This window comes from Rhyacophila brunnea, unplaced genomic scaffold, assembly GCF_057557595.1.
Source record: "Rhyacophila brunnea isolate RB1 unplaced genomic scaffold, BYU_Rbru_1.0 scaffold_20, whole genome shotgun sequence".
Classification (NCBI taxonomy): domain Eukaryota; kingdom Metazoa; phylum Arthropoda; class Insecta; order Trichoptera; family Rhyacophilidae; genus Rhyacophila; species Rhyacophila brunnea.
In genome coordinates, this window is record NW_028232860.1 from 9,931,824 (window position 1) to 9,959,612 (window position 27,789).

A 27,789-nucleotide genomic window follows, 5' to 3' on the forward strand; every position below is an offset into this window, starting at 1 on the left:
TTTCGTATATACGTAAATTATATTTCCTTTCAAAACCAATTTACATGTTGAGTCAATTAAAAACAGAAACGTGAAATTCAGTTCACTGTAGAGGTTAAGGCAGACGAGCAGATCCAACCAGATCCAACGATCCACGCTGACCGTCGTGACCAATCAATGTCTTTGCACTATAAGCAATTATACTCAACGTTTCGATGGTGTTGGTCCTTGCTTTTGATTGGTTTAAAATAATTAGATTGGTGGCTACACTGAACAGTTTTCTCTCGCAATGTTACGTCAAAACTCAGCTGTCAAACCTAACCTCGCAAGCGGGCGGTAGCTTCGGATAGTTTCGTAAGTTCTCGGCAATCTTCGTGTATCGTGGCAGACGGAAATAGGATTGGTTCCAATTTGCTCATGATCGTTCACGATCCCGTAAAACCATAGATAATACATTTTGGCAATTGTGGCAGACGATCGGGCCAGGCGCAATCTGCCAATATAATTTGATTATTAAGCAGACATAATCTAAATTCAAGTACACTGTGATTTACTATCCAGTATCAAAACTGATAATCATCTACTGCATTCTCCTTCTTCAACTTGAAAAAACGTTAAAAATTAAACAAAACTTATCTTTCCCCTACACAAAGAAATACGCAATCACATTTTTTAAAAATATGCGTCAGTTTAAAACACGAGAAATCATATTTTTTCTTTCTCTCACTATAGCAACAGGCCGTGAGTAATGTAATACGAATCAAGTAATACGACTGGGTCACACGTATTACAACTGAATGTCCACGCTTTTTACGTTTTACACCTCAATTCCTATCTATGGGCCTATTATGCGAAAATCCTTCGCGCTATCGAATCTTCAAATAATTCAGGCTACTTTTGTTTCACTATTATATCCTATAAATAATATTCTCTGACATAGATGTATGTATGTTAAATAAGTAAATAATACTGAAAGTTGATGCCTTCAATACATGGCTGTATAAACGTATCCTCAAAATTAATTAAACTTTCAGGACGACCAATGCTAACGTCCTCAAACGAATGAGAAATGACCAAGATAGTATTAAAACTATAAAGTTACAGTGCTCTGGCCTTATTCTAAGAGAATATAATAAGTACAGCACTCTTTAGCACATTAACTCATAAAATAACGGAAAAAAGTGGATGACAACACTAAATTTCTTGATCTAACAATCACCGTGATTGATACGAGCATTGCTCCTCCGAACTGATCCGGATAACTGACATTAAAGTGAAGAACGCTGAGAAATTAACCAACCTTTGATAGAAGATACCAGAATGTTAAAAAACAAGCCTCAGTGAGAGGTATTGGATACGTCTAGCTGGCACATTTATACTCAAAATTCTTTGATGAGTGTTCATTTCATCTAAAACTGGATCGTTGTTTCTTGTTTTCTCTTTTTTATAAAAATATTTATTACATACTTAAAAACTGTGGAGTTGGATTAATAATTAACTATTTTGGTCCAGGGTTATTCCCACCCTCTTCAAAACGTAAATTATTATGTAATATTAATTACGCACCGAATTTAATACGTAGGCTTAATCGATCTTTCCCCGCGATCGAGTCCGGCCCTGACAAAGTTTAGGCGATTTCTAGGGCTGGCCTTGTTTCCGCCCATCTGTCGACAGATCACACCCTGAATAACAAAACAGGGCCGCCGTAATTACGCACTTAAGGGGGGACATGCTCGTCGAAGGCCAAAATTGAGTTTTTATTGTATTTTCAAACCATGATCCTGGACACTCCTTAAACGTTGTAGATAATCTATTTATACAATTTTGAAGCCTTATTATCCTTTATAGTTATTTTAAACATTTGATGACTGCATAAAGTATTTTTGTTACATAAAATAGTATTCTTTTAAACCTCTCGCTCTAATGTTTTAGAATATAGTCATATTTCGGTACATAACTGTGCAGTGGTGTTAAGATTTTTTACATTTATTAATTTTTAAACGCATTTATAAAACCATTAGTATAATTTATTACGAGATAATTTTTGTAAAATATTCACGATAAAAAATTATATTGATAATCTCTGTGATCCCAAATTTGACAAAAATTAGGCATTTTATTATTCAAAAAATCGGCAAGATTAACACATTTGAAGATGATTCTAAAGATACTTATTATAAGCTATGTCTTTAACCATTCAAGTGTGATAAACATCTTATGAATAATAATTGCTTTATAATAATTATTGACCTAAGAATAAGGTAGTGTTTTTTTTAAATACGCCATTTCTTTTGTCATTCCCCAGTGGTTAAGCTACAACATACGGCCGTAGCCATAAATTGACAAACTATAATTAAAGTTGGGAGTAAAATTATGTTATCGCGCGTGTTTGAACATGTACCTAACCGAATTTTTTTTTATTTTTTTTTAAACGGTACATGTTCAAACACGCGCGTCAATATCATTTTACTCCCTACTTCAATTATAATTTGTCAATTTATGGCTACGGCCGTATGTTGTAGCTTAACTACTAGGGAATGACAAAAGAAATGTCGTATTTCAAAAAAACACTACCTTATTCTTAGGTCAATAATTATTATAAAGCAATCATTATTCATAAGATGTTTATCACACTTGAATGGTCAAAAACATAGCTTATAATAAATATCTTTAGAATTATCTTCAAATGTGTTAATCTTGCCGATTTTTTGAATAATAAAATGCCTAATTCTTGTCAAATTTGGGATCACAGAGATTATCAATATAATTTTTTATCGTGAATATTTTACAAAAATTGTCTCGTAATAAATTATGCTAATGGTTTTATAAATGCGTTTAAAAATTAATAAATGTAAACAATCTTAACACCACTGCACAGTTATGTACCGAAATATGACTATATTCTAAAACATTAGAGCGAGAGGTTTAAAAGAATACTATTTTATGTAACAAAAATACTTTATGCAGTCATCAAATGTTTAAAATAACTATAAAGGATAATAAGGCTTCAAAATTGTATAAATAGATTATCTACAACGTTTAAGGAGTGTCCAGGATCATGGTTTGAAAATACAATAAAAACTCAATTTTGACCTTTGACGAGCATGTCCCCCCTTAAGCACCTTCGCCCAGCGCCTCTGATGCCCGCCCTAGTTTTGAATCAAGGGTTACCACAAAAAAATAACATTTTATTTATTCATCAATCAACTGACTTCTTTGTTTTTTTTTTAATTTAAATTGTAATTTAAGAGATGTTCATCTTTCACTATCGGCATCGACACAACTTCTTGTATGCTCGTTTCTTAAACTGTGAGTCACAGGTTCTAATCCTGCGGCAGTATTAAATTAGGATATGGTTATTTTGATAAATTTATTGTGTATTTGACTCCGATTTTGAAGTTGACAGATTACAAGATGCAAACCCACCTTCAGAATGATCTTTTGCGTTTCATAAAAATTATAGTTAGTTACGTATGCAGTTTGCCTCATTTATAGCAATATCACCTTTATTGTAATGGCGTTAGTATTTCTAGTGTCAATGTTCATTTGAGCGAACTCGTTCGAACCAAACCACTCTGCAGCCCAAAAAAAAGCATTGGGATTTTATAGCAATATCACCTATATTTTAATGGCGTTAGAACAGATTATGCCATTCGGCAGACCCGACAAAAAAAGTGTCATTTTTTCCAGATGCTTCGTCCATATTAATGTCATTGGTTTTCCTGAACTTTGGCACCAGTGAAAGATGGCAGTATAACATTGAAACCAAATGACGGGTTTTTCGTTGAGCATTTGACCGTGAAGTCATTTTTTCCCATTTTACAAATTTAATACATCTGTTGTTGATTTTGGATGCGACACTTATTTGAATAGTCGAATCGCAAAACCCGCTTTGGTTATTTTAAAACCCCATTTTTATAAATTGAATGACTCGTGTGATTTTTAAAAAAATTTATTGTTTGTGTTTTTTTATTAGAAAAAGTAGCCAGAGCAGATTTTGTGAGTTGACAACTCATTTATAGACAATTATACTCTGATTAGATTCAATAATACCATTTGACATTGCTTGGTATTAAATTTCTGATAATATCGAAATCATTATTTTCAGATATATGATAGATACGAATTGATACTTTCTCTACCATATAATTATCCACGATGCTATTGTATTTTTATCTCTAATTTGCTTACCTATTTTCTTCCATCGTTAACATTGCCAAATCTACCAAAACCCATCAACTGATATGGACTAGTCACTTGTCACGAATAAGTGTCGCTAGATTTCAAAATCAGCCAAGTCCATAATGGATGAATAGGAGAAAAACAGCTTTTTGTTTTCTAAAGTCACAAGGGTGAAAGTTTATATTATTTCAATTATAGAATATTTAAAATTAATAAGTTCCACATTTCGATAATGTAGAAATGTTAGAGAGCAGTAGTTCTTCAACAATTCACAAATAAGTCAAAAATACCTAAAGGTGGACTTGGCTGATTTTGAAATCCAGCAACACGATGAAGAGTAACGACAAAGTGCCCCACATTTGTGTTAACGGAGGGAGAGGCTTCAATTGTAGATTTATATTACTAGAATATTCATACTTACAAAAATAAATCACTCTGAATAATTAATTTATCAACAAAACATTTAAATATTTATATTTTTTGAGTGTGACATGTGACAGCCCTATTAAAAACCACCCACTAAAACAGGTAAACAAGTTGTGTAAACATCCGATTTTCCTTACAAATACCTCTTTAAGTATCTACGTGTCTGTTGTATTGAGTTTTTTCTTTCATTTTTACCGATACTAAACGATATAATTATGGTTAATCTTTTACAATTCAAATTATGATCAAACACATTTGCATTATAATATTAGTTTGGCTATATGACATTCAAGCATTGGTTTCATGTATGTCTGTACAATCAATCTATTAAAAAGCTATGCCACTTCTTTACATAATATTGTAGTATTTGAATTTTGGGCATTCATTTATATTCTATACAAGCTGAAGTACCCGGTTTCGGACAAAGTCGCTTTGTGGATACATTTATCTTAGATATTTAAAAAATAATAATAAGTAATTATCTTTTTAATATTATAATATCTGTGTAATACAATATGGCAATATGAAGGTAATTCTAATAGGAGTAAAGGTCAAACAAAAGAACACTAAATTAAAATCTAATCCAAAATATGCAAACGTTATACGAATAGGAACGCATACGAATAGAAGAAGAAGACTATGGTTGTACTAATTTAGAAACCTTTGCGGGTATGCGCACAACAACTGACGAAATTTTCGTCGCAATCGGATGAATGGTTTAGGAACCATACGAATAAAATAATATAGAATGAAGAAGAAGAAGAAGAACATGATTTTTCTCATTCAGAAATCTTCGCGGGTGTGCACACAACAACTCACTAAAGTTTCATCGTAATCGGATGAATGGTACAGGACTGCATACGGAACAGACAGACAGACATTCATTTTTACATATAAGATAATATAGCCTATAACCTTCGCGCAAGTGCAAGCAGTAAGTTGACAAAATTTTATCGCAATCGGATGAACGGTATGGCAGCGCATAAAATACGAACAAACAAACAAACAAATATTGATTTTTATATATTAGATTTATTTACATAATATAACAAAAGATCGTTTAAGAAATAGACTGATTCGATTTTAAAGTAATAAAGTTTATCCACGTATATATACGCACCGAAAATGGTTGGATTCAGGCATGCGCCCTCTACCCACACCTCACCTCACCACCCCATCGCTACTATAAAACAACTTTACCTGCTCACAATTCACTTCAATTATTAACTCGTCATAGACCCACGCAATCGACAGCTGTTGGATATTGGCACGCACATTACTACCCGCATTTCACCTAACAACCCCACCGCTATCTTATCATTTTACCTACTCAGAGCTAATGAGTCAACGCATAATTTCACGATATAAATTAGTACATAAAAATGGCTGCGGTCCTAAAAACATGTGTATCGGCGGCTTGAGAATGTAGCGGCCGACGGAAAAGTGTACCATACATGCTTTGACTCATTAGCTCGGGGCGTTCGAATTGTTGCAAATGCGTTATCTTGTAACTTTGGAACGTTTTGAGATATCGATATGAAACTTTACTTAATTGTTACTAATAACGTCAAGATTAATATATTTTGGTTCATTTAGTTATAACGGAAGAAAAAAAAAACAGAAACATTAAAATATTTTGTGCTAAATGGAAATACTTCATGACTTCTTCCTACATGGAAATAGTCAAAACAATTATCAAAATGCAAATATTTCGGAATCACAGACGGACACTTAAATTATATTGATTAGTAACTCTACATACGAATTGTTAGTTAAGGATGCTACCTTGGATTCTGATTGGCCTCAAGAGACCATAAAAACATTGACAGTAATTGATGTGAATCAATCACAAACACCCAGACTTTGCGATATATTTTTGTAACCTCACTGGAATCGAACCCAGAGCCCCCAGATGAAAAAACAGCGCCTTACGAACTGAACTACGAGTTCTACACTGTATGTAAACATAACTTTTCCCTTTTTTAAGAAAGAGAATAAAATATAATCTATTCACTCGATTTTTTAGTATAAGTCTAGGTACTACTTATAATCTTTTTCCATTGTAAGGTAAATTTTGCAGTCAAAGTGTTTTATAAAATACTAAAACATTATCTTTTTTAAAGACAGTTTCGAAATACTTAACACAAAAGACTTTACGATAGTTCTTTAAAAAGTTCTTTATCTTTTTTTAATAGTTTAACTTTTTAGAATACGCTTTATGGCTTTTAAAAGAAACAGTAATGAACATTAAATTGGTCGTTTTGTAAGCTCATGCCAAAATTTGTTTAACAGGTAACTACGTGGTGTATGCATTATTCTTTTCATGCTGCTGTTTTCCATCAAAGCTGAACTTCCAAATTGCATAATGTTTGAGGCTTTCACGGTTATTTTTTTATCGTAGTAGATTTATGGGTTTCCACCGTGTGTCCTTCTTCCTTCTTTACTCGACGTTTCGGGCTCGTAACATGAAATCGAAAGAATATTCTCAACATCGACAAAGGTCCGAAATATGTTAAGACCAGTAAAGGACTCGCAACCTTTGGACATACCGGTGTATACCAGTTAAGCTGTCACGGATACCCAAAAAAATATATAGGCCAAACTTCTAGAACAGTAAAGAAGCGTGTGAGTGAACACGAGAGCGCATACCGGCTTAAACATTAAACGATGTCGGCAATTGCCAAGTACTCGATGGATACAGGACACAAATTTGACTTTGAAACCAAGATATTAGGAATAAAGGATATTTCGTACGATTGGTAAAGGAGGCCATTGAAATCCGTAGAAACCCTGAAAATATTAATAGGAATGATGGATTATGGTTAAAAACGTCATGGTTTCCAGCACTATCAGCAAAATCCAATATTCGAGCCGGTATCCCTCGTCGTAACGATTGACAGATTACTCTGAGCAACGTTTGCTCTTAGCTAATCGGATTCCTTTTGACATTCTTAGAGCAACGTTCACATTCACATACCTACACTACATTTTCATCATAAAACATATCATCTCTTGATAATGGCCTCTGCAACGAGCCCTAAACGTCGAGTAAAACACACGATGGAAAACCAAAAATCTACTACGATTCGAAATTGCAGTACATGATATTGCCAAGGACCTGTTTTTTTATATCTGCAATGCCTTGGAGTCACTGACGGAGACGTTTTCCGCCGTTTGTCTTTCCCTGCGTTGTCAGTTGGAGTAAATCATATCTCTCATTGCAGAAAGTGTAACTTTTTTTCATTTGATTGTAGATATAAATTATTTAACATTAATGCAATCGTGTCTGGCCTGCAGCGTATTGATGACATATTTGGTAGCACGAACATTTGTGAACAACTATTTTCAAGGATGAAGCACACAAGTGAAAAAGTTATAGAAAATTCTTTTGTTGTATATTAAAAAATAAGTTTTATGTACAAGAACATTATTATATATCGTCACCTCAATACTAGATAACTTGATTTTCACTGTTTTTGAGATAGATATTGCATGTCCTTCTCTACAAAATGGTAGAAGTCAGAAGTTAATGGGAACTGTATTAATTTTGTGTTTGAAAATATTAGATAACTTTAAAACCTTAAATGCATTAAATAAATAAAATAATATATCTACAATATTTTTCATACAATTGACCCTTATTTAATTTTTCCCAATTAGACAAGCGTGATTTTCCATTTTTATTTTAAATTATAATTATAGCCTAGATTTATGTTAATCAAGAAAAGCTTAAATTTCATTTTCCCAACAATGACCAAATCAGGGTTATCTATTTGTAGTATTGAGGTGACGATATCATTCGTGCAGTCATAAACAATTACACAATCATCTCAGTGGGTTAACAATCCAAAGCAAATTCTCCACTAACTTCCTCCATAGTTACCTATCCTGGGCTTGTGTCCTTCAGGTATCTACCCCAGCCGCTCTAGCACCCTTGTTAACACCGTCCAACTACCTAAGTCTTGGCATGCCAATCGACCTCCGATCATCCGGTCTGGTATCCAGGATGACCCTCGACAATTGGGTACTGTCCATTTTTGCTATATAGTGCGCCCATTGTAGACTATCAATTTTGTGCGGATACGGAAATACCTATATTCTTCTTGGAAAAGGTTAAAAAGCTACAAATTATCTCGTATATTATCATATTATCTTCTCCTTTTAGTATGGAAAAAATATAATTTTTAAAAACTTAAGACACATACCTACATATTAGAAAATATCTAGAAAATAAGTTGAACCGAGTGGGTCTCGAACTCATGTATTTCACTTTGCGGGTGAGTGCTTTGGTCTCTAAGCTCTCAACAGACCATGATTCATACGTATTATTTCTTATATCCGGCTCGAAGGACCATTTTAAGGCGGCGCTTTTTAGTGGACTATAGAAAGGGGATGATTTGAATGCTGGGGAGAGGGCACTAACCTTTGTAGCTGTCAGTATATTATTGATCAAATATCTATTTTTAATGTATCAAATTATTTGACCGCAATAATAATTTCTCAGCGACTCATATAACGGTAAACAAGTTTACTGTTTAGCTGGATCAGCAGATTGATTGGCGATATGAAATACGGTATCGCAATGGAAAATTAGTCAAATAATCCTTTCCCATAGTATCATATTATATTATGACTGTAATAATAAATCAAATTCACAGCTATTCGTATTTAAACTGCTGACTCGTTCAATATAATTATGTACTGGAATATAATGTTTAGGTATTATTTTTGACTGTATAAATTACGAAAACTGATTTATCAAATTGTCACTCGAATCTAAGTACCTGGCTCGTAACTATCTCAGTACATAATATGTACTGTCATTGTATTTATACTATTGTACCGATCGTTACGCTGCAAATAAAACTCGCACCAGCATACATCTTCGACTTCTTCATCATCATCCTCAACACCATAACCCACACATCGAACACCACAGTGGTGACCCAACACTTTTAATGTTAAGGCGGGCGCGCTTGGCTGGCTTCGTGTTCTCGCACTCACACAACCCCCAGTGCTACAGAGTGTTAATGGATACCACAAATCAACAAAATCGTCACCACAGTATGGTAAATTATATTAATATTCTTCGTTGGCAATCTCTCGGTGCTTCTACAGTATTCAACGCAGCCCTCAAAATGGAAAAGTTTACGAACCGGAGCGCTCGACAGTTTTCTGAAGATATTTCCATAGTTATCAAATTATATAGGTATTTCATAAAAATAAGTGTGTTAGATTTTTTATTTTTGGCCTATCTGGTTCAAATGGTCTAATTATTTTTTCTACGAGACGGACCGATAATTTTACCGATTTCACGAACAGGAACGGCGCTCCGGTGCGCTCCTGTCCATTTCGAGCCCTGATTCAACGTGGTAAAAAATTAAATTAAGTTATAACAATATCCATGTCATGCTTCCATGTCCGTTGGTCATATACTGCCAAGTGATGAACTATCTATGGGATCTTAATTCTTGGAATATAAATAATATATCTTTCAAAATACACAAAGTAATTGATTCTTAAACCAGTTGAGTAATTTTCAATGACGTGCGGTAAAATCATTCTTTAGAGGGTGCTCGTGAAAAGCGATGGGCAACTTCGGCAGTGCTGACCGACATTGAATATTTAAACATTTCATCAGGCTGAGGAATCTATAGACGGCCAGAAGACTTGGCCGGCTCATACATTGTTAATGATCAGCTGGAGTGTTCGCCTCTTTTATACAGTGGCGCGCTGAAAAAGCATTCTAGTAAGGTACCAGGTAAACTAAACGCAATTGATTTGAATGATAACTTTCACAAATGTTATAACATTTTGATATACCTTTACTGTGGGTCATTTACCCATTTTTGAAACCCTAACTACATGTTTGATTCCCGCATCTGTTAAAACAAAAATATGTGATTAAGACGATACTTCAGTGAAACGTCAAATAATTTTCAACTATAGGCGCGACGAAATTTTGGACTCGCTGGCATTCGGAGAGCGAACGTCGAAGTGTGAATACGTCAACTTGTTTCGTGATAGCGACGGGGGTATTAATTCTTAAATCGTGTAAAGATGACTAAAAACGTTACCCATTTACTTGAAAAAGAAAACATGTCAATGAATATATTATTATTGTTACTAATAGAACAATAAACAGAACATTAAATGGACGCATGTTGCATTTATATGACAAATTATATTTCGTTCGGCACGCGTCATTTCCACATTCCGCGCATCGCCTAGCCACGATCTTTTTAGACCATGCCTCAACTAAGGTATAGCCTTAATTTAGCCATTGAACGAATGACTAATAACCATTCCTCATAAAAAAACTATTATTATGACTTAAACTCTTGTGGAGCCCCATATTATATTCTGTTTAGGGGCAAAAATCATGATTTACCACATTACGTTAAATTCTAATCGGTTGTTAGTTTTGACTCGTTAGAGTAAGGTAGAATTTCTACGGCTGAATTAAATATTGTTTGTACACGTCGCCGGTAAATATTGATTTGGATGACTACAGTCATTTAAAAACTGTGAGCACGTGTTGCTAAAATATATTATTGTTGTGTTGAATATAAAGTTAGTGGTAATTATTTTTAATTAGTTTAATAGAAAATATGGTCAACTTTGTTGTGTTTAAATTTGGTAGCCGTACTGAGAAGCAACATGATGGTATAAAGCTTCATAGTTAAGGTTAATAATAATAAAATTGAGGTTCTACTGTGCGTTATACGCAAGAAACACGGCTTAATTTTTCCGAACAGTACCCACTCTCTTTGTATTATTACTCTGAGATTCAAATTGTTTTTTGCGACCCGGGTATCGCATTTCGGTATCTCCAGGCACTGTACGCACTCAACAATTATAAATACACATTGACAACAAATATACAGTTAATTCACGTTAAAATAATAAATTAATACAATAATGTATAAACCTTATTACCGACTATGTAAAGGATCAATTGGTATAAAAACAAATTTGGAATGTTTTAAGTCTTTGTAAAAAACCATAGTTGATAAATTAGATACTCACTATTAATTTATCGGGCATTGAACTGTCATTACTAAAATAATGGAACTGGGTAACGTTTTGCGCATTTAACAAAAATAGCTAAAGGGAAATGTCACTAAACAGACCTACATAATTTTTATATAAAAATTCAATTATCGATGTTAAGGTATAGTCATAATCAGTAAACTGAATGCACAAAATGATGTTACGTTACGTGACGTTAAAGCTGAAACTGATGACAATAAGAAAAAAAATCATCCTTATCTACGACGATGATGGATTAACGATGAATAATTATTTCTCTATCCGTACGCCCACAGTGGCCGCGTGGCTTAAGCGTCGGCCTATAGCGTCGTGGATCCCAGGTTCTAATCCTGGGTCTGGCAAGTACACATATTGTTTTTCAATTTGTGTATGAGTCAGAGTATGGACCTAATAGGTTGAGCAAGTGGCTGACATCCATTTTTCGTAAAACAAAATCTGTTAATACAAACCTCCACCCTGTGGAGGCCCATATGATCCTTTTAGGATCGGATATGGTCGAAAGAAAAGAAAGAATTCTATATCAGATTCGAGTAGAATTATTGATAATGGAAAAAAAGTGTAATCTCTTTATTAACTTATAATACTTTCTAGACATTTAAAATGCATTTTTTCATTTATTTTCAGCTTTTTCAGTTAAGAAAGTATGGTTTGGTTTTCTAGTAGAAATTTTGTATGGAAATTTTCACTACCAGATACCCCCAAATATCAAGAAAACATTTTTAAACCAAATTTTAATTATACGTAACGTGTGGTCAACGTGAAGTTTACATCAATATAGATTATATTATATGCGCTCGGTGAGTAGATATCTGCTGGATTAATGCAGGAACTAATCAAAGACAGGACTGCCATGAAACATGCTGGTTCGATGATTACATCAATTTCGGTGGAATTATGTGGCAGTGATGAATTAGGCAACAAACAGATGAAGGTCCTCATCCAGCAATAGATCTACCTCGGATTACTCTAATCATAATAGTAAACAATAAGTTGTGATATTACAGTCTCTACGCTCGAGCGTAGATCTTCTACGCGAGCCGTAGATGTCTTAAAAACCTAAAGCTTTTAGTAATGCAGGTTTTGGTATAATTGCATTAACTCCAATGTAGATATTTTAAATAAGTAATCTTTTTCGTGCATTATTATTTATACACAACAAGACATTATATTGCTTTGTTATTTTACCTCAAATTTATTATTATTGTTGTTTTATATCCTTTGTTAATAATAACGTGTTTTTTTATTGTATATTATTTTTTTATAAATAATTACAGTTATTGCACACTCTGTACTTTTCAATCACTGTTATACTACATTTTTTATGAATAATAAAATAAATAAGTATTTTCCATTTTCCGTCTAATGAAATTATTATTAAAAAAAAATCAGAAATAAATAATTAAAAGGGTAACTTCCGGCTATTGTGGGTTTTATAGCGTAGAAGACTACCCAGAGCATTAGTATCATCAGTTTGATTAATAAAATATTCAATCCTCATTATTGAAGAAATAAGAGATTGCAGATTAATTAGTTATATTTAATTTGAAACGCGTTCTAGCGTGATTAATATTGCACTGGTCACTTAATTAGTAAAACACATTGACAACAATAAAATGCGATGGCTGAGAGTTCAAATCCTATTCGGCATAGAAAAAATTTCAAATGTTAATATTTCTAATAGGTGTTCCATAAATTATCTACATTTAATAACAAATGCTACATTTACAAACATGATAATTTAAATTATAATATTAAATTCTACAGGATTTATTTAAGTCGATAGCTATTGTTTTAAATTAATACTGTTTCCAAATAATCTCTCTATGGCCTTGTCTACATGGCACGTTTTTACTCGCGCGCAATTCAGGTACATGTGACCTGATTGAGCCACCCAGATGCACTCGCGACGTGACGACTATCGCGCGCATTCGAGGTATAGTGACCTCATTGAGGTGTCCATATGCACTCGCGGCGAGACACGCGCCATGTGGACAAGGCCTATGGGCTGTATACTTAAGCGTAGTCTTGATAATGGTGTGGATAACCGAAATAGTTATCGACTTAAAAAAAACACCTATTTAATTTTATGGCGATAAATAACTCAATCCTTGTCAGCATATTTATCGGCGATATTAAATACCCATTTCCCGTAGTGTCCAATTATGACAAGCTCAGTAGATAGCTGATTGCAATGATTGTTTCCGCGATATCCTTCCTAAGTATTCTTTCAAGATATTATTTTGATTGTGAGTACGTCAATAAATAGCGGATCATAATTCATTGGACATGCCACTCGAATATAAGTTCCCGGTTTGTTAGTATCTCAGTCTCGAAATCACTTCGCACGACATCTCATTCTACCCAGATCGGACCTCGGAACAGTATCATAAGTATTGTAACATAACTACTGTAACATACTCTTCCACCAACTGTTTACGCTGCAAATAAAACTCGCTCCTCCATTCATCGGAGCAACCACCAAATCTCGACTTCTCATCTCTCCTTCTGACGACCTCTTCATCCACAACACCATGACTCCCACAATTTAATATAATTTATATTATTATCATTTTGTATAAAGGAAGTTTTCCAAGTTAATGCTACATTTTTAAACTTTGTGTATTTTACATTGAATAAAAATAGTTTGATATAAATTATTGTGCATGACTAATAATAGTATAATATTTCGTAATAGTCGATTGCGTTATAGATACTCCACTGTAGAAAACCGGTAAAATGTAGCCCGACGAAAGTGAATAGACCTCTCAAGTAGTAGCCATTGAGCTCTTTAATTTTTAACACGTACGCCTTGAAAAGCAGTTGAATGGCCCAAAGGATCTACACAGGCATTATTTATTATTTTAAGGTTACTTATCGTTCTAAAATATTTTTTGTACATAATTTGAGAGCGCGAGCGTTTTATGTATGCTTTTAGACATTGAACAATAAAGTGTTTTCAACCTTTTTACTAAAACAGCACACTCGACCCTCTGCGAAAGATACGTGGCACTTCGTGCGTCGACATAGTAATAATTAGACATAACACTCCCTATAAACAAAGTGCGATCTTCTTCTACGTGGGAACCTCATTGCTGAGGATTGTGACGTAGAATATTTGGCCGTTTGACATCCTTCTCCACGGCTTTGCTCCGTATTATTTTTTATTTAAAAAAGAATGTTAATATACCATAACATACTACAATAGAGTTCTTCTTCCACGGCGCTACATCCCGAGGTGGGATTTGGCCTCCTACACAACCGCTCTACACTCACTCCGGTCTCTCGCCACACTTCTCCAGTTGCCGGGTCTTCCTTTATGAAGCCAGTCCACTTCTACGTCGTCAGCCCATCTTCTTCTTGGTCGGCCTTTAGGTCTCTTCCATTGGGGTAGCCACTTCGTCATGATCCTTGGCGCTCTAACTTCAGGCATTCTCTCCACATGTCCCGCCCATCGTAGTATTTGGGACTTACAGTATCTTATGATTGTTTGCTGTTCAATCAGCTCTTCCAACTCGTGGTTTATTTTTATTCTGTAGTTCCCATTTTCCAAGGTGGGTCCAAAGATTTTTAGAGTAAGTACCACTAATTATCTTATATATATAATATATATGTGTGTGTGTCTTGTTAATACCCCTTAGGTATTTCAGTTCCTATTAATTGCATATTATGTATTTCCTCCTTGTTATATACATATTTGAAAAATCAGAGGAATCGTTAATTTTATTCGGATCGTAAAAGAAAACAAATTATACTATCATAATAGTTTGATAGAATATGATCAAAATGCGGTAATAGCATATCGAGTGATTAGAATAATAGACAAGTAAAAAAAATATGGATGATGAAGTTGACCAGGTGTGTGAAGTGGATAAAGTGGGTGAAGTAGGTGAAGTGGATCAAATGGGTGACGTGGATCAAGTAGGTGAAGTACGTGAAGTGAATAAAGTGGATGAGATAAGTAAAATAGATCAAGTGGCTTAAGTGGGTGAAGTGGATCAAGTGGGCAAAGTGGATGAAGTGGATGAAGTGAGTGAAGTGGACGAGTGATGTTGACAGGTTGTACCGCCATTAGGTAATAATTTCTAGTTGCATTATAGTTATTTTCATCGTTATCAGGGGCGCGACAACCTGGTGTGGGTCCTGGCATCCTCCAACAGCTGCGTCCACCTGTCCCTATTCAGTGTGGTCGCTTTCCAATTCGGTATCCCCAGAATACGGCTGTCACTGGCAGCTCCATCCAACCAGCGAATCTTTGGCCTGCCTCTTCTTCTACGCCCTATTGGATTGCTGGTCATCACTCTCTTTGCCGGTTCATTGTCATTCATACGGTGCACATGACCTAGCCATCGCAGTTTCCTAATCTTAATCGATTGAACTGCGCTGCAATCTTCGTACAGCCCGTAGAGCTCAGCATTATATCTTCTCCTCCAATTGGTGTCGTCCTTGATTGGTCCATATATACGGCGGAGAATTTTTCTTTCAAAGATGTTCAGAGTTCGTTGATTTTGCAGAGTTAATGCCCAGGTTTCCGATGCGTAGGTATTATTATTTTAGAATGTTTAAATTTTATCTTATAGAACAAGTCATTTCCTGTGCAATCATTCTGTGTCTGTTACATGGAATGTGTTGATTTAAAAGTTAAAAAAAATACAAAGGAAAATTACATCTCACTTAACTTTCATTACGTAAAATAAATCGCAGCCAGGTTAATTATCAGCTTTGATAAACTTTATTTGTGTGTATAAAAGCCCAATCTGCAAAAAAGGTTTAACATCTTTGGTAATATTTAAAATGGCGTAGGTAAACAGTGTCACCAGGAAGTTTGAACGAAATCCGAAACTAAAAGTTGGGATGGCAGTAAATTAAAAACGTATATTGCAAAAACAAGCATTGAATCTCTAGAGATTTTTAAAGACGTCTAAAGGAATATGAAATGCCTCTCTCCGTAATAAGGTAAAACAGAGTTCTCCAATATGCAGCCTGCGATAAATTGATACTATGAGTTGTCCGCTAAGTGAAGGTACCACATGCTAATATTTAACATATAACTGAATACTTTTTATACTGTGATGAGCTTAGTTCTAAATTCGAACACCTGACGATTTATGATGGTATATACAATATTAATACTATCGACTGAAGGTACTTGATGGAATTTGAATTTAAATTCTAATGGATTCAAGCTCTGTACTATTCCATTTAAGTCGTTTTTTGCTACTCGGGTTTCGCCTTTCGGCATCTTCAGGCGCCGTGTACACTCACTAAAGGCAAACATACACTGACAACGAACACTCTTTACTCTAGCTTATATAATAAATCAATACAATAAAGTAGGTAAAAACTCCATTACCTACCTATCAAGTCAAAGGTCACAAAAAATACAATAAACAAACTATGAATAGTTGAAGTGTCAGTTAAAAACCTAATTAGTAAAAACCTTATCTTATTAATAACAATACACTCGATAGCATATTATAATAATCGTCAAAACCTAATAATAGATCATTATTCTTTATAAACAATAAAAATACTACACTCAAGAGGTGTAAATCGTCAATTCTAAGAAAAACAATTGATGGGGTTAACTAATGAGATATTAGTCTGTATATTAAATTTATAAATAATATTCTGGCATTTGATTTCCTTTCGGTCAGTTGGTAATGTTGCCATATACTTAGTAATTGAAGTGGCGTTTATGTAGTACAACTAACTCTATTATAATGGTTTTGACACAAAGTTTTTTTGTATTTTTTTTTACGTAATTTGAGTTAAGTATTTAAATATCTCAAAGAAACTAATCATTATAAAGTTAATAATGTTCATACTAGTTAAAACTTTATATTTGTGTTAATAATTCAGTCTTATTTAAAATAAATTAAAATATGTTGTGATATATATTTTACCATTCAATTTTATGTAATAAAACATGATTTCCTCAAGTGATCTTCAGTATCTACCTTGTAATTAGTGTCTCTATTTATTGACAGAGCGCAATACGCAAAATAAAGTATCTATATACTAACGAAAGTTAACAGTAATTAAGATTGATAATGTTTGAAATAGGGCGTTGTTCGGTAGAATTTCTTAGTCAGAAGGCTGAGTAGTATGCAATCAATGATAAAAATGGTTGCGGAGAACGGTATTTATTTTTAAACCGATAGTACAAACAGCTAGTGTGTATTATGAAATAGGTGGGGTCCGAGTGACGATTCGGTTTTTGGAATGTTTTAGTCGATCCCGACGTAATTCAGGGTATACATATTTTAGACATTGAGATTAATGACTTCACCCAAACACATAAACGTCCCGCACGACATTCACTCTTAATCTAACGTAACATGAAACCCAACGTTTGATGTAAAGCATAAAAAATTTCATGACTGGGAATGTCTCAGGAGTAGTTACTTAAGATTGAGGTCACTACTCAGGCGTGCTTTGACTGAATTTACATGACTTTAAGTTAAGAGTGCCCATGGGAGAAGTCACCAGAAAAGCTAATACAAAACTGATGAAAGCTTTTATGTTTGTTGGATTGATCTGAGCAGGTCTTCTCTTTCCGTATATATTTTAGGAAATTTCAAAGGGATATGGTTTGTATCATGTATTTTACCTTACGTGTACAATTTGGACTGGTAACAAGACCAAATTCATAAAGCCTGCCAGCGAAGACACTATGTTCTGTTGCGAACTGACTGGTGTAATGGTCTGGAGTCAAAGCGGTTATCTCCATTCACTATTTGTTATTTAGAAAAAAAAACATAATAATATATATGTGCCCGGCTCTGACGGAGGCGTCCTGTTTTTCTGTCAGCTTTCGCTTTAAACCGGTTTTAAAACTAGTTTATATAAAAAAAAATATTTAATACCTATGTCGTTCTAGATCATTTCCGGAAGGCGCCAAAATGCGTGTATCAACTTCCTGCATTTAAACGTATCTTTATTTTTTGTTCGGGTTCCGATCGACACTTTCAGAGTCCCTGCTGCTAGAGTAAACGTTTTAAGTGTAGAAAAGATATATGGGTTATTCATAAAGAGAGTAGAAAAATGTCTGGCGGTAAATTGGCTAATATTTTATATGAGCAGACTGTAATAGAGTGTATAACTCGTTGCTCAACCTTACACAACGCTCAAAGATTATCCGACATTTCTTTGAACCCCCTTCAGACATTTTTGGCCATATTTAACATAAAAGGGCGCTAAATTATTTGAATAACAGTAACTAGGTACCTATACTTAATTAGGGGTTAGTATATATTTTGGTACTTACTGTCAGCCAACAAGATCTCGTCGATAACAGGAAGTCGCTGAAGTCGCATTTATAGAAGACTTCTCAGTGACGTATCTGTCATGGCGGCAACGCGTGTTTAAATAATGTATCGGCTCTCTTTTTAGGCGCGACTTTTTTTCTTCTTCGCAATAAATCAAAAGTATACTAATAATGATTCTAACATCACTCCTGATCGTTTTAGACATATTTTATTATAGAAAGCATCAAATTCCTCCATCTCCTTCATTCATTCCTCATTCCTTCCATCAAGATACTAATAGGATCATACTATGCGCCTCCACAGAGTAGAGATTTGTATTAACAGATTTTGTTTTTACGAGAAATGGATGTCAGCCACTAGCTCAACTACTTTTAATACATCTATGAACTCAACCTATTAGGTCCATACTCTGACTCTGACAGAAATTGAAAAACAATACGTGTACTTGCCAGACCCAGGATTCGAACCTGGGACCCACGACGCTATAGGCCGACACTTAAGCCACGCGGCCAATGCGGGCAAGCGTTGCACCTAATGAATATTTTTATTCATTAAACCAGTGTTTCCAAACCTTTTCCCACCTACAGACCAGTGAAAATTTGGGAAATATTTTGCGGACCGCTAACACAAAACAAAAGAACTATTATTTATATAGTATTTTGTTTATTAGTTTTTAAATCTTGTATTATAACTGATAGTCTGATTGTGAATACAAAAATATAATAATAAGCCATGAAAATTATATCGTTAACAGAAATAATCAGAAACTGTAAGTAAATTATTAATAATAGTGCGAAATCTGCAGCTGCATCTTTGCTAATAGTTGATAACCACGGCCTCTGTGTTGTTTCGGGTACATGAAGCGCTGCATTGACATCCATTCGGTTTCTACATTTTGTTTTTATTGCTGACATGGTCGAAAAAGTCACAATAATATAATATAGTCGAAAATCCGGACAATATTTTAACATTTTAATAATACCTAAAACTGAAGTACTGTTTGTATTTTATGTCTGAACACTAGAGTAGCATTATACAATTAATAATATAATATATACATATTTATTTAACTGTTGGCATACTATGCAATTTAAAATGGGCGACAATTTAATTTTGGCGATTGGGAAACACTATAGTTTAAGCTACTGATCTGTGTATGCCATGCGATTTATTACTAATTACTATTTTATTTGAGGCGCCCCAAATTCCACCAATGAAAGACTATCAGCTTTTAATTAAAATCAATGTAACTGTTGGTGCCAATTATCATAGCATAAACCCTGTCCCATATTTCCACCCTACCTACTATTATACTCATTGTTGCCATCCAGGCACTTTAATAAATTATCGAGTGACTGTTCAACCGTGTTTGCAAAAGTTAGTTACCTGTAAGTAGACCATGAGAGCATCAAGACATGTACTAGTTTGACCACCATAGCATCATCGAAGCAGTAATTCAGTTACGAATTACGGTTCGACCAACGCCGCGTCAATTACCGTAATTCATAAACTCATTACCCACGTCTCCGCCATAAGTACAGTGTAACTGTGAAAGTGATCGTACTAATTGTGTGAGTGCGTGAACACGCAACCAGCTCCAGTGCTCGAGCCATCTCAACATCAACAGTTAGTACCTGGATTGAATCCCTATGCAACCATCCTCCCTCAGCATCTGAAACCCCCTTTTCTACAGTCCACTGAAAATCGTTACCAGTAGCGAATGGAATCACTATCATGATTTTACAACGTTTTTATTATGTCGTATTCTTATTTGTCCGGTGGTTGTTTATCAAGTACAAATCTTGCAATCGATCTGTAACTAACTTCCTGACTAGCTAGACATTTGAAACTTTTATAATATATCAGAACACGATGCCAGTGCATTTTTTTAATACTTTTAGCCATCTTTAAGTAGAATTGAATTCATTTTCACTTAATTCTGTTTTGTATGAAAAGTTATTTCGGAAGAAATCCGTAATCCAATCCACTATTATTGTTTGCTAGGGGTCAGGGGTCCTAGCAACTAAATTATTAATATATACGTGCGTTACTGTGGAAATCAATATGAAATGTCAAAATGACATTTCAGTATTATTTCTATCAAGTACAAATTTTTTTGATCGCTTAAGCTAGTCAAGTCAAGTGTATATAATTCAACAGAAAATTTAAAAACGTTGTATATAAAAAGTTCTTTTTATCTTGTAATTATTTATAACAAGAGTCAGGGAATAATCCAAATCTATTTTTGTTATGTCATCTATGCAAAACTTGCAAATATTTTTTTTTTTTCATTTTTTAATAATCAATGGTTTTTCTTTGTATAAATAAGATAATGCTTATATATGTAACTTTTTTAATTCTATTGGCTAGCTCGTTTCTACGGTAGTTGGTTTTGTTATATCTTATCAAATTTGTATTTTAAACAAACACAAAGCATAACAATTAGTGTCAAATGCTCGTTTTGACCCTTTCGCGTGGGATGATTTCTTAGCCGCTTTGTTAAAGGGTCAATCCTAGGATAGCCAACCTATGGCGAAATCGCAATAGCCAACTCAACACAAATAAATATTTTGAACCGTAAAAACTTTTGCTTAAATTTTTACAAATAACTTTGAAGCGTCATCTCAGTACATTGTAATTAGGGAATCCAATCCCGAGCCAAAATTCTGATCCCGGGATTTTGGGATTACAATTTGGCATTTTTTCCATAGTTAATATTTACAAATAACATTGATAAAATCGGTCAAAAATAAATCTAGTAAAATTTATACTATTTAAGACATTTTTATTGTTAATATTGTGTACGTTCAATCTTGAAAATACATAAGTTTAATGGAGTAAATAATATTGTAATATAAATAATAATGTGAATTTAATATGAGTTTGCTGTTTCTGATAGTAAAGACCTAATGAATGGGTTAGCGAGATTTAAAATAGTAAAGCAAACGTGGTGTATGGCCTTTCCGCTTCATAAATCTAATTAGTCAGCCAAATATGAAACTACCGTAAAACTTATGAGATCATGGTGGAATTACTTTGTTAAAAGATTGATTTTTTCCAATCTTTCTCATTTTTATTAATTTATGTGAAAAAATAAAATGAATCGGCAACTTACATATGGGTATAAATCAAAATTCATTCAAACTCAGTTTATTTCTAATTTATTTATTTGTTATTAAATGCATTTTTTCTGTTATATTTTCGTTTTTATTTTATTTTCCATAAAAATTGATAAAAAAATCAATCCCGAAATCTTCGGGAATGCTTACCAATCCCGGGATTCATAGGTATCAAAAATAGCTCGGTATCCCGGGATTGGAATCCCTAATTGTAATAATGCAGATAGGTCAAGGCCATCCATAGTCAAGCCGCGGGACTTAATTGCGAGATACGATGGTAGTGATAGTCAATGCGTAACTTTAAATCCAATGCGGTAATATGTTTGCAATACATGAAGATTGTTGACTGCATATTGTTTTCATATTATTACCATTTATTTAAATATCAAACAAATGCATTCAAAGTATGAGGAATAACTAGAACTACCATAAAAATTTACAGTTTCGTGTCACGGCCTGACTTTAATGGGTCTTGGTTTGCATGTCAAATACGTCAATGGATCCTCGCAGGGGCGGAGCTTTTACATGCTAAATACAATAATCTAAAAATAAACTCTATTCAAAAACAATTCACGGTGGTGTAGTAAATAGAGTGCCCATTTGCGAACTCCTGAGGTGTGGGTTTGATCGTTTTACAATTCTAAAAAAACGATAAGTTGAGTTTTACTTGAGTCTAGATTAACAATGCTAGAGTTTAAGAGCGTACTTCAGTGAAACGGCAAATAATTTTCAACAGTAGGTGCGACGAAATTTCTCACTAGTCGCCAATCGGAGACCGACAGTCTAGTTATCTGCACGTCGATTTGTTCTGAATATGAAAATATTCTTAAATCGTATAAAGATGACTAAAAAACTTTACGTATGTACTTTAAAAAAAAAAGAAAACATGTCAATGAATATACTATTATTATTAGTAATATAATAATAAACATAACATTAAATGGACGCATTTTGGATTCTTATGACAGATTATATTTCGTTCGGCACGCGTCATTTGTACAATCCGCGCATCGCCTAGCCACGATATTTTTAGACCATGCCTCAACTGAAGTATAGCCTTAAAGCCTAGGCGTTAAAGGAACTATCATAAGAATGCTTTCGAGATTTGATTTGAATCTAAATTGGCGTAGGTACTATGAAGATATCCTGGACTGATCACAGTGACTTCCTTAGACAAAATGCCGTCCCATTTATTATACAGTATTTTTTATCATCTTTCATGACTCTAATATCTAAGCAAGGTGTTGTATAGATACGTTACTTATAAAATATATAAGCACCACTAAAACATACAAAATTAAATTTAAATAATTACAAGATAAAAAAAACTTTTTATATACGTTTTTAAATTTTCTGTTTAATTATTATGCTCAATATGCTCAAACTTGTACTTGATATGAAGTAAATAAAAAACAAACAAATATAGAATACTAAAATGTCATTTTGACATTTTATTTTGATTTCCATAGTAACGCACGTATATATTAATAATTTACGTGCTATGACCACCCCCTTAGCAACCAATAATATCTTTAACTTTTTACGGATTTTTCTGAAATAATTTTCCATACAAAACAGAATTAACTGAAAATGCATTCAATTCTGTAAGCATGTAAGTAAGCTGTAAGATGGCTAAAAGTATTAAAAAAATGCATTGGCATCGTGTTCTGATATATTCTAAAAGTTTCAAATGTCTAGCTAGTCGGGAAGTTAGTTAAAAATCGATTGCAAGATTTGTACTGGACAAACAAGAATACGAGCTAATAAAAACGTTGTATGATATGTTTTACCCAAAAGTGGGGATTTTTTTGATGCTGGGTATATGCGACACATTAGTTTGCTCCGTCTTGAGGAATTAAGAGAGATCCGTGTCGCTTTTCTTCTTCACAAAACTTGGTAAAATTTATAATGATATTTTTAGTATGAGATCACAAAGGTTTAGATATTACTAAATCGATATAATGACGGCGCGCTGCTTTGATACAGACTAATATCTAAATAAACACAATAACCTAGACTTCGCGAACCTGACAAAAAATTACAGTAACTGTTAACAGTAGGTACTGTTAAACCTGTTATGTTAATTAATACATTTTGTCTCCAACTTACTAGTGAACGGATTTTTTTAATGGAAAGATATATTTGTTATTGCTAAGTTTAGGTAGCTATTCCTAATACGAGGGTGGGTCAATAATTCCTTAGAAAAAAGCATTAAAACAGGTTTTATTTTTGTATTTTTTTTTTATTTCTCAACATAATTTCCTTGGAGCTCAATACACTTGGTTAGACGTTTCTCAATTTTTTTTAATTATTATTAAACTGGCGCTAGGGGCCGTTCAGGTCCATGGCCGACTGCACAACGTTTTTCCAGGCATCTCTGTCCAGCGCTCTCTCTTCCCAGTTGACTATCCCCAGCCTTTCCGCATCCCTTTGAATGTTGTCCGCCCATCTCCGTCGAGGGCGGCCAAGAGGTCGAGTGCCAGCTGGTGTGCCTTTGTAAATCCTATAGAGAGTTCTAGATCGTTCAGATCGTACAACGTGGCCCGCCCATCTGAGCCTTCTTGACCTCAGAATATTAGTGATTCTAGGTTGGTATCGGTCGAAGAGCTCAGCGTTTGTGCGGATGCGCCACCGGTGGTTCTCATTGACGGGTCCAAGTATTCTCCGGAGGATTCTGTTTTCAAACACTTGGAGCGCCTTTTCTTGTTTTTCTGTTAAACCCCACGTTTCACATCCATACATGACGATTGGCTTGATGACCACGTTATACACCCGGAATTTCGTTTTGATGGACAGCATTTTGGACCTGAACAGACGACTCAGCGCGAAGTACGCTGCATTTCCACTTCTCAGTCGGTCAGAGAGCTCTAGGGACATTTCATTTTTAGAGGTAATGTTGGAGCCCAAGTACTTGAAGAGAGAGGTTCTCTCGAACGAGGAGTTTCTTATTCCAATGTTTCCAGAGGGTTCAATGCCTCTTGTCATTTTCAAATACTTGGTCTTTCCCACATTTACTCGTAGATTCAACCTTTTCGCTGTGTCCTCCAGAGGAGTGAAAATATCTCTGACTTCTTCTTCAGATTCTCCGAGCACCACCAAATCATCTGCGTAGCCCAATATTTTATGGGACCCATTCAGGGTAACTCCACCTTCTGCTTTCAGAGCTTCTCTAACGGCTTTCTCTAAAGCTAAGTTGAACAGCATTGGTGATAAGGAGTCGCCTTGTTTTAGTCCTGCTGTCACCTTAAAAGATTCTGATATACTACCTTGCATATGAATTCTACTTCTGGATCCGTCCATGCATACTTTTATTATATTTATAAGTTTTGACGGTATTTCAAATTCTTTCAATATATTCCAGAGAGCTTCTCTATCAATAGAGTCATATGCGGTTTTAAAATCTACAAAGAGACAGTGTACATCTTGGGCGTATTCCCATTTCTTTTCAAAGATTTGGCGCAGTGTAAAGATTTGATCGGTAGTACTGCGGTTTCGTCTAAAGCCGCATTGGTAGTCACCAAGAATGTTTTCGGCATATGGTAGAATTCTTTCGAGAATAATGTTCGACAGAACTTTGTATGCAGTAGGAAGAAGAGAGATGCCACGGTAGTTTGCACAGTTGAGTTTGTCCCCTTTCTTGAAGATAGGACAGACCAGTGATTCTTTCCATGCTTCAGGGATCTTTTCTTCCTCCCATATTTGTTGCAGTAGCTCAAGCATGGCACTAAGAAAGGTTTCTCCTCCATGCTTGAGAAGCTCCGATGGAATATTATCGTTTCCTGCCGATTTGTTATTCTTTAAATAACTCAGTGCTCCCATCAACTCTGCCTTATTTGGTGGCGGTATAAGAGGTTCTGCTGTCGCGATTTCTGGCGATTCCAAAGGTTCATCTGGTACAGAGCGTTGAAGTAAGTTTTCAAAATGGGACTTCCATATGTTTAGCACTTGCTCTTTGTTTGCCACTATCTGACCCTGTTGATCTTTGATTTGTAGCGTGCTAGGTTGAAAGCCTCTTTTTTCAAAGCTCACTTTCGAGAAGAATGATCGAGTTTTATTTCGTTTTGCTTCTTCTTCCATCTGCTCAAAATTACTTTTGATGAAGCTTCGTTTGCACTTTCTCAGATGCTTTCGGACATTTTTGCACGTCTCGCTATATCGTTTCTGTGCTTCTTCGCTCTGCGTATTTTGCAGATAGAGCGCTCTTTCTGCTCTTCTCTCCTCCACCATTTGTCGGCAAGTGTCGTCGTACCAAGGGCACTTTACTTTCTTGGGTGCCAGTCCTATCGAGACTTCCGCAGCTTTTACCATTCCTTCTTTTAGTCTCTTCCACCTCTCATCGATACTCCAGGCTTCTCCTTCGGTGAGTTTTCCGATTTGGTTTTTTAACTCTTTTCTGTAGCTATCTCTTCCGTTTGGAGTTGTCAGCTTTTCTATATGGTACTTCACTCTCGTCTTCGCATTTGCGTGGGCTGTCTTTTTAAGTTTTTCCCTAAAGGTTGCTATCGATAAGTTGTGGTCCGTATCACAGTCAGCGCCTCTGTAGCTTCGAATGTTTTCAATAGCTTTATGGTGTCGTCTATCAATTAGAAAATGGTCAATCTGGTTAAAGGTCTTCCTGTCCCTTGAATTCCAAGTCACTTTATGTATATTTTTACGAGGGAAAGTGGTACTTCGGGCGATTAAGTTTTTGGCGATGCAGAAGAGAGCCACTTTTTTACCATTTTCGTTAGAATGATCATGTAGGCTCTCTTTTCCAATAAAGGGTCTGAATACAGCTTCCTTCCCTATTTTCGCATTGAAGTCTCCTAGCACACATTTGATATCATGTCCCGGTAGCCTGTCAAAAGTCGCTTCAAGGAGATCATAGAAATTATCCTTTTCGGCCTCTCCTGAAGTCTCTGTCGGGGCATGTACATTCACAAGTGATATATTAAACCATCTTCCTTTGATTCTGAGCACACATATGCGCTCGTTTACGGGTTCAAAAGAAAGTATAGCATCTGCTACTTCTCTAGCGACCACAAAACCTGTTCCGAAAACATGTTTCCCCTCTGTGTTTCCGCTATAGTAGATAACATGCTGTCCGACTATAAGTTCTCCGCTATCCGGCCAACGGGTTTCCTGGATGGCGGTAATTTGGACCTTATATTTTGACAGTTTTTCCACTAGGTTTTGAGCTGCGCCAGCTCGGTATAGGCTGAGTACGTTCCAAAATCCTATTCGTAGTCCATTTTTCGGTCCGGGTCGTCTAGAAGCGGTTGCCATATGTCCGAGGCATTGTGTAGTATTAGTAACCTTTGGTGATTTCACGGGAGTTTGGGAAAAGGAAAAAGTCACTGGGGGCTAAATCTGGCGAATACGGTGGGTGGTCGACCAATTCGAACTTCAATTCTTCAATTTTAACCATTGATCGTAAACATGTGTGAACACGGGCATTGTCCTGATGAAAGAGGATTTTTTTCTTGTTTAAGTGAGGCCGTTTTTCTTCAATTTTGTTTTTTAGCTGGTCCAATAAAGATGCATAATAATCCCCTGTTATTGTTTTTCCTTTTTCCAAATAGTCAACGAAAATAATTTTACGTGCATCCCAAAATACAGTAGCCATAACCTTACCAGCTGATTTTACGGTTTTCGCCTTCTTTGGACATGGTTTGCCTTCGCAATCCACTGCTTTGACTGTTCTTTCGTCTCGGCAGTATAGTGGTGTATCCATGTTTCATCCACAGTCACAAAGCGACGAAAAAATTCATCCGGATTGCGTT

At 35.0% G+C, this 27,789-nt stretch overlaps 1 protein-coding gene across 1 annotated transcript; it reads right to left on the reverse strand.

Moving 5' to 3' along the window:
• Positions 1–1,550: 1,550 nt before the first annotated feature.
• Positions 1,551–27,292, reverse strand: LOC147071153 (uncharacterized). Its single transcript, XM_085948538.1, has 2 exons — positions 25,682–27,292; positions 1,551–1,661 (listed from the first exon to the last, which is right to left on the reverse strand). The coding sequence occupies exons 1-2, from the start codon at positions 27,290–27,292 to the stop codon at positions 1,551–1,553; spliced, it is 1,722 nt and encodes a 573-aa protein (XP_085804664.1).
• Between the last annotated feature and the right edge of the window lie 497 nt (positions 27,293–27,789).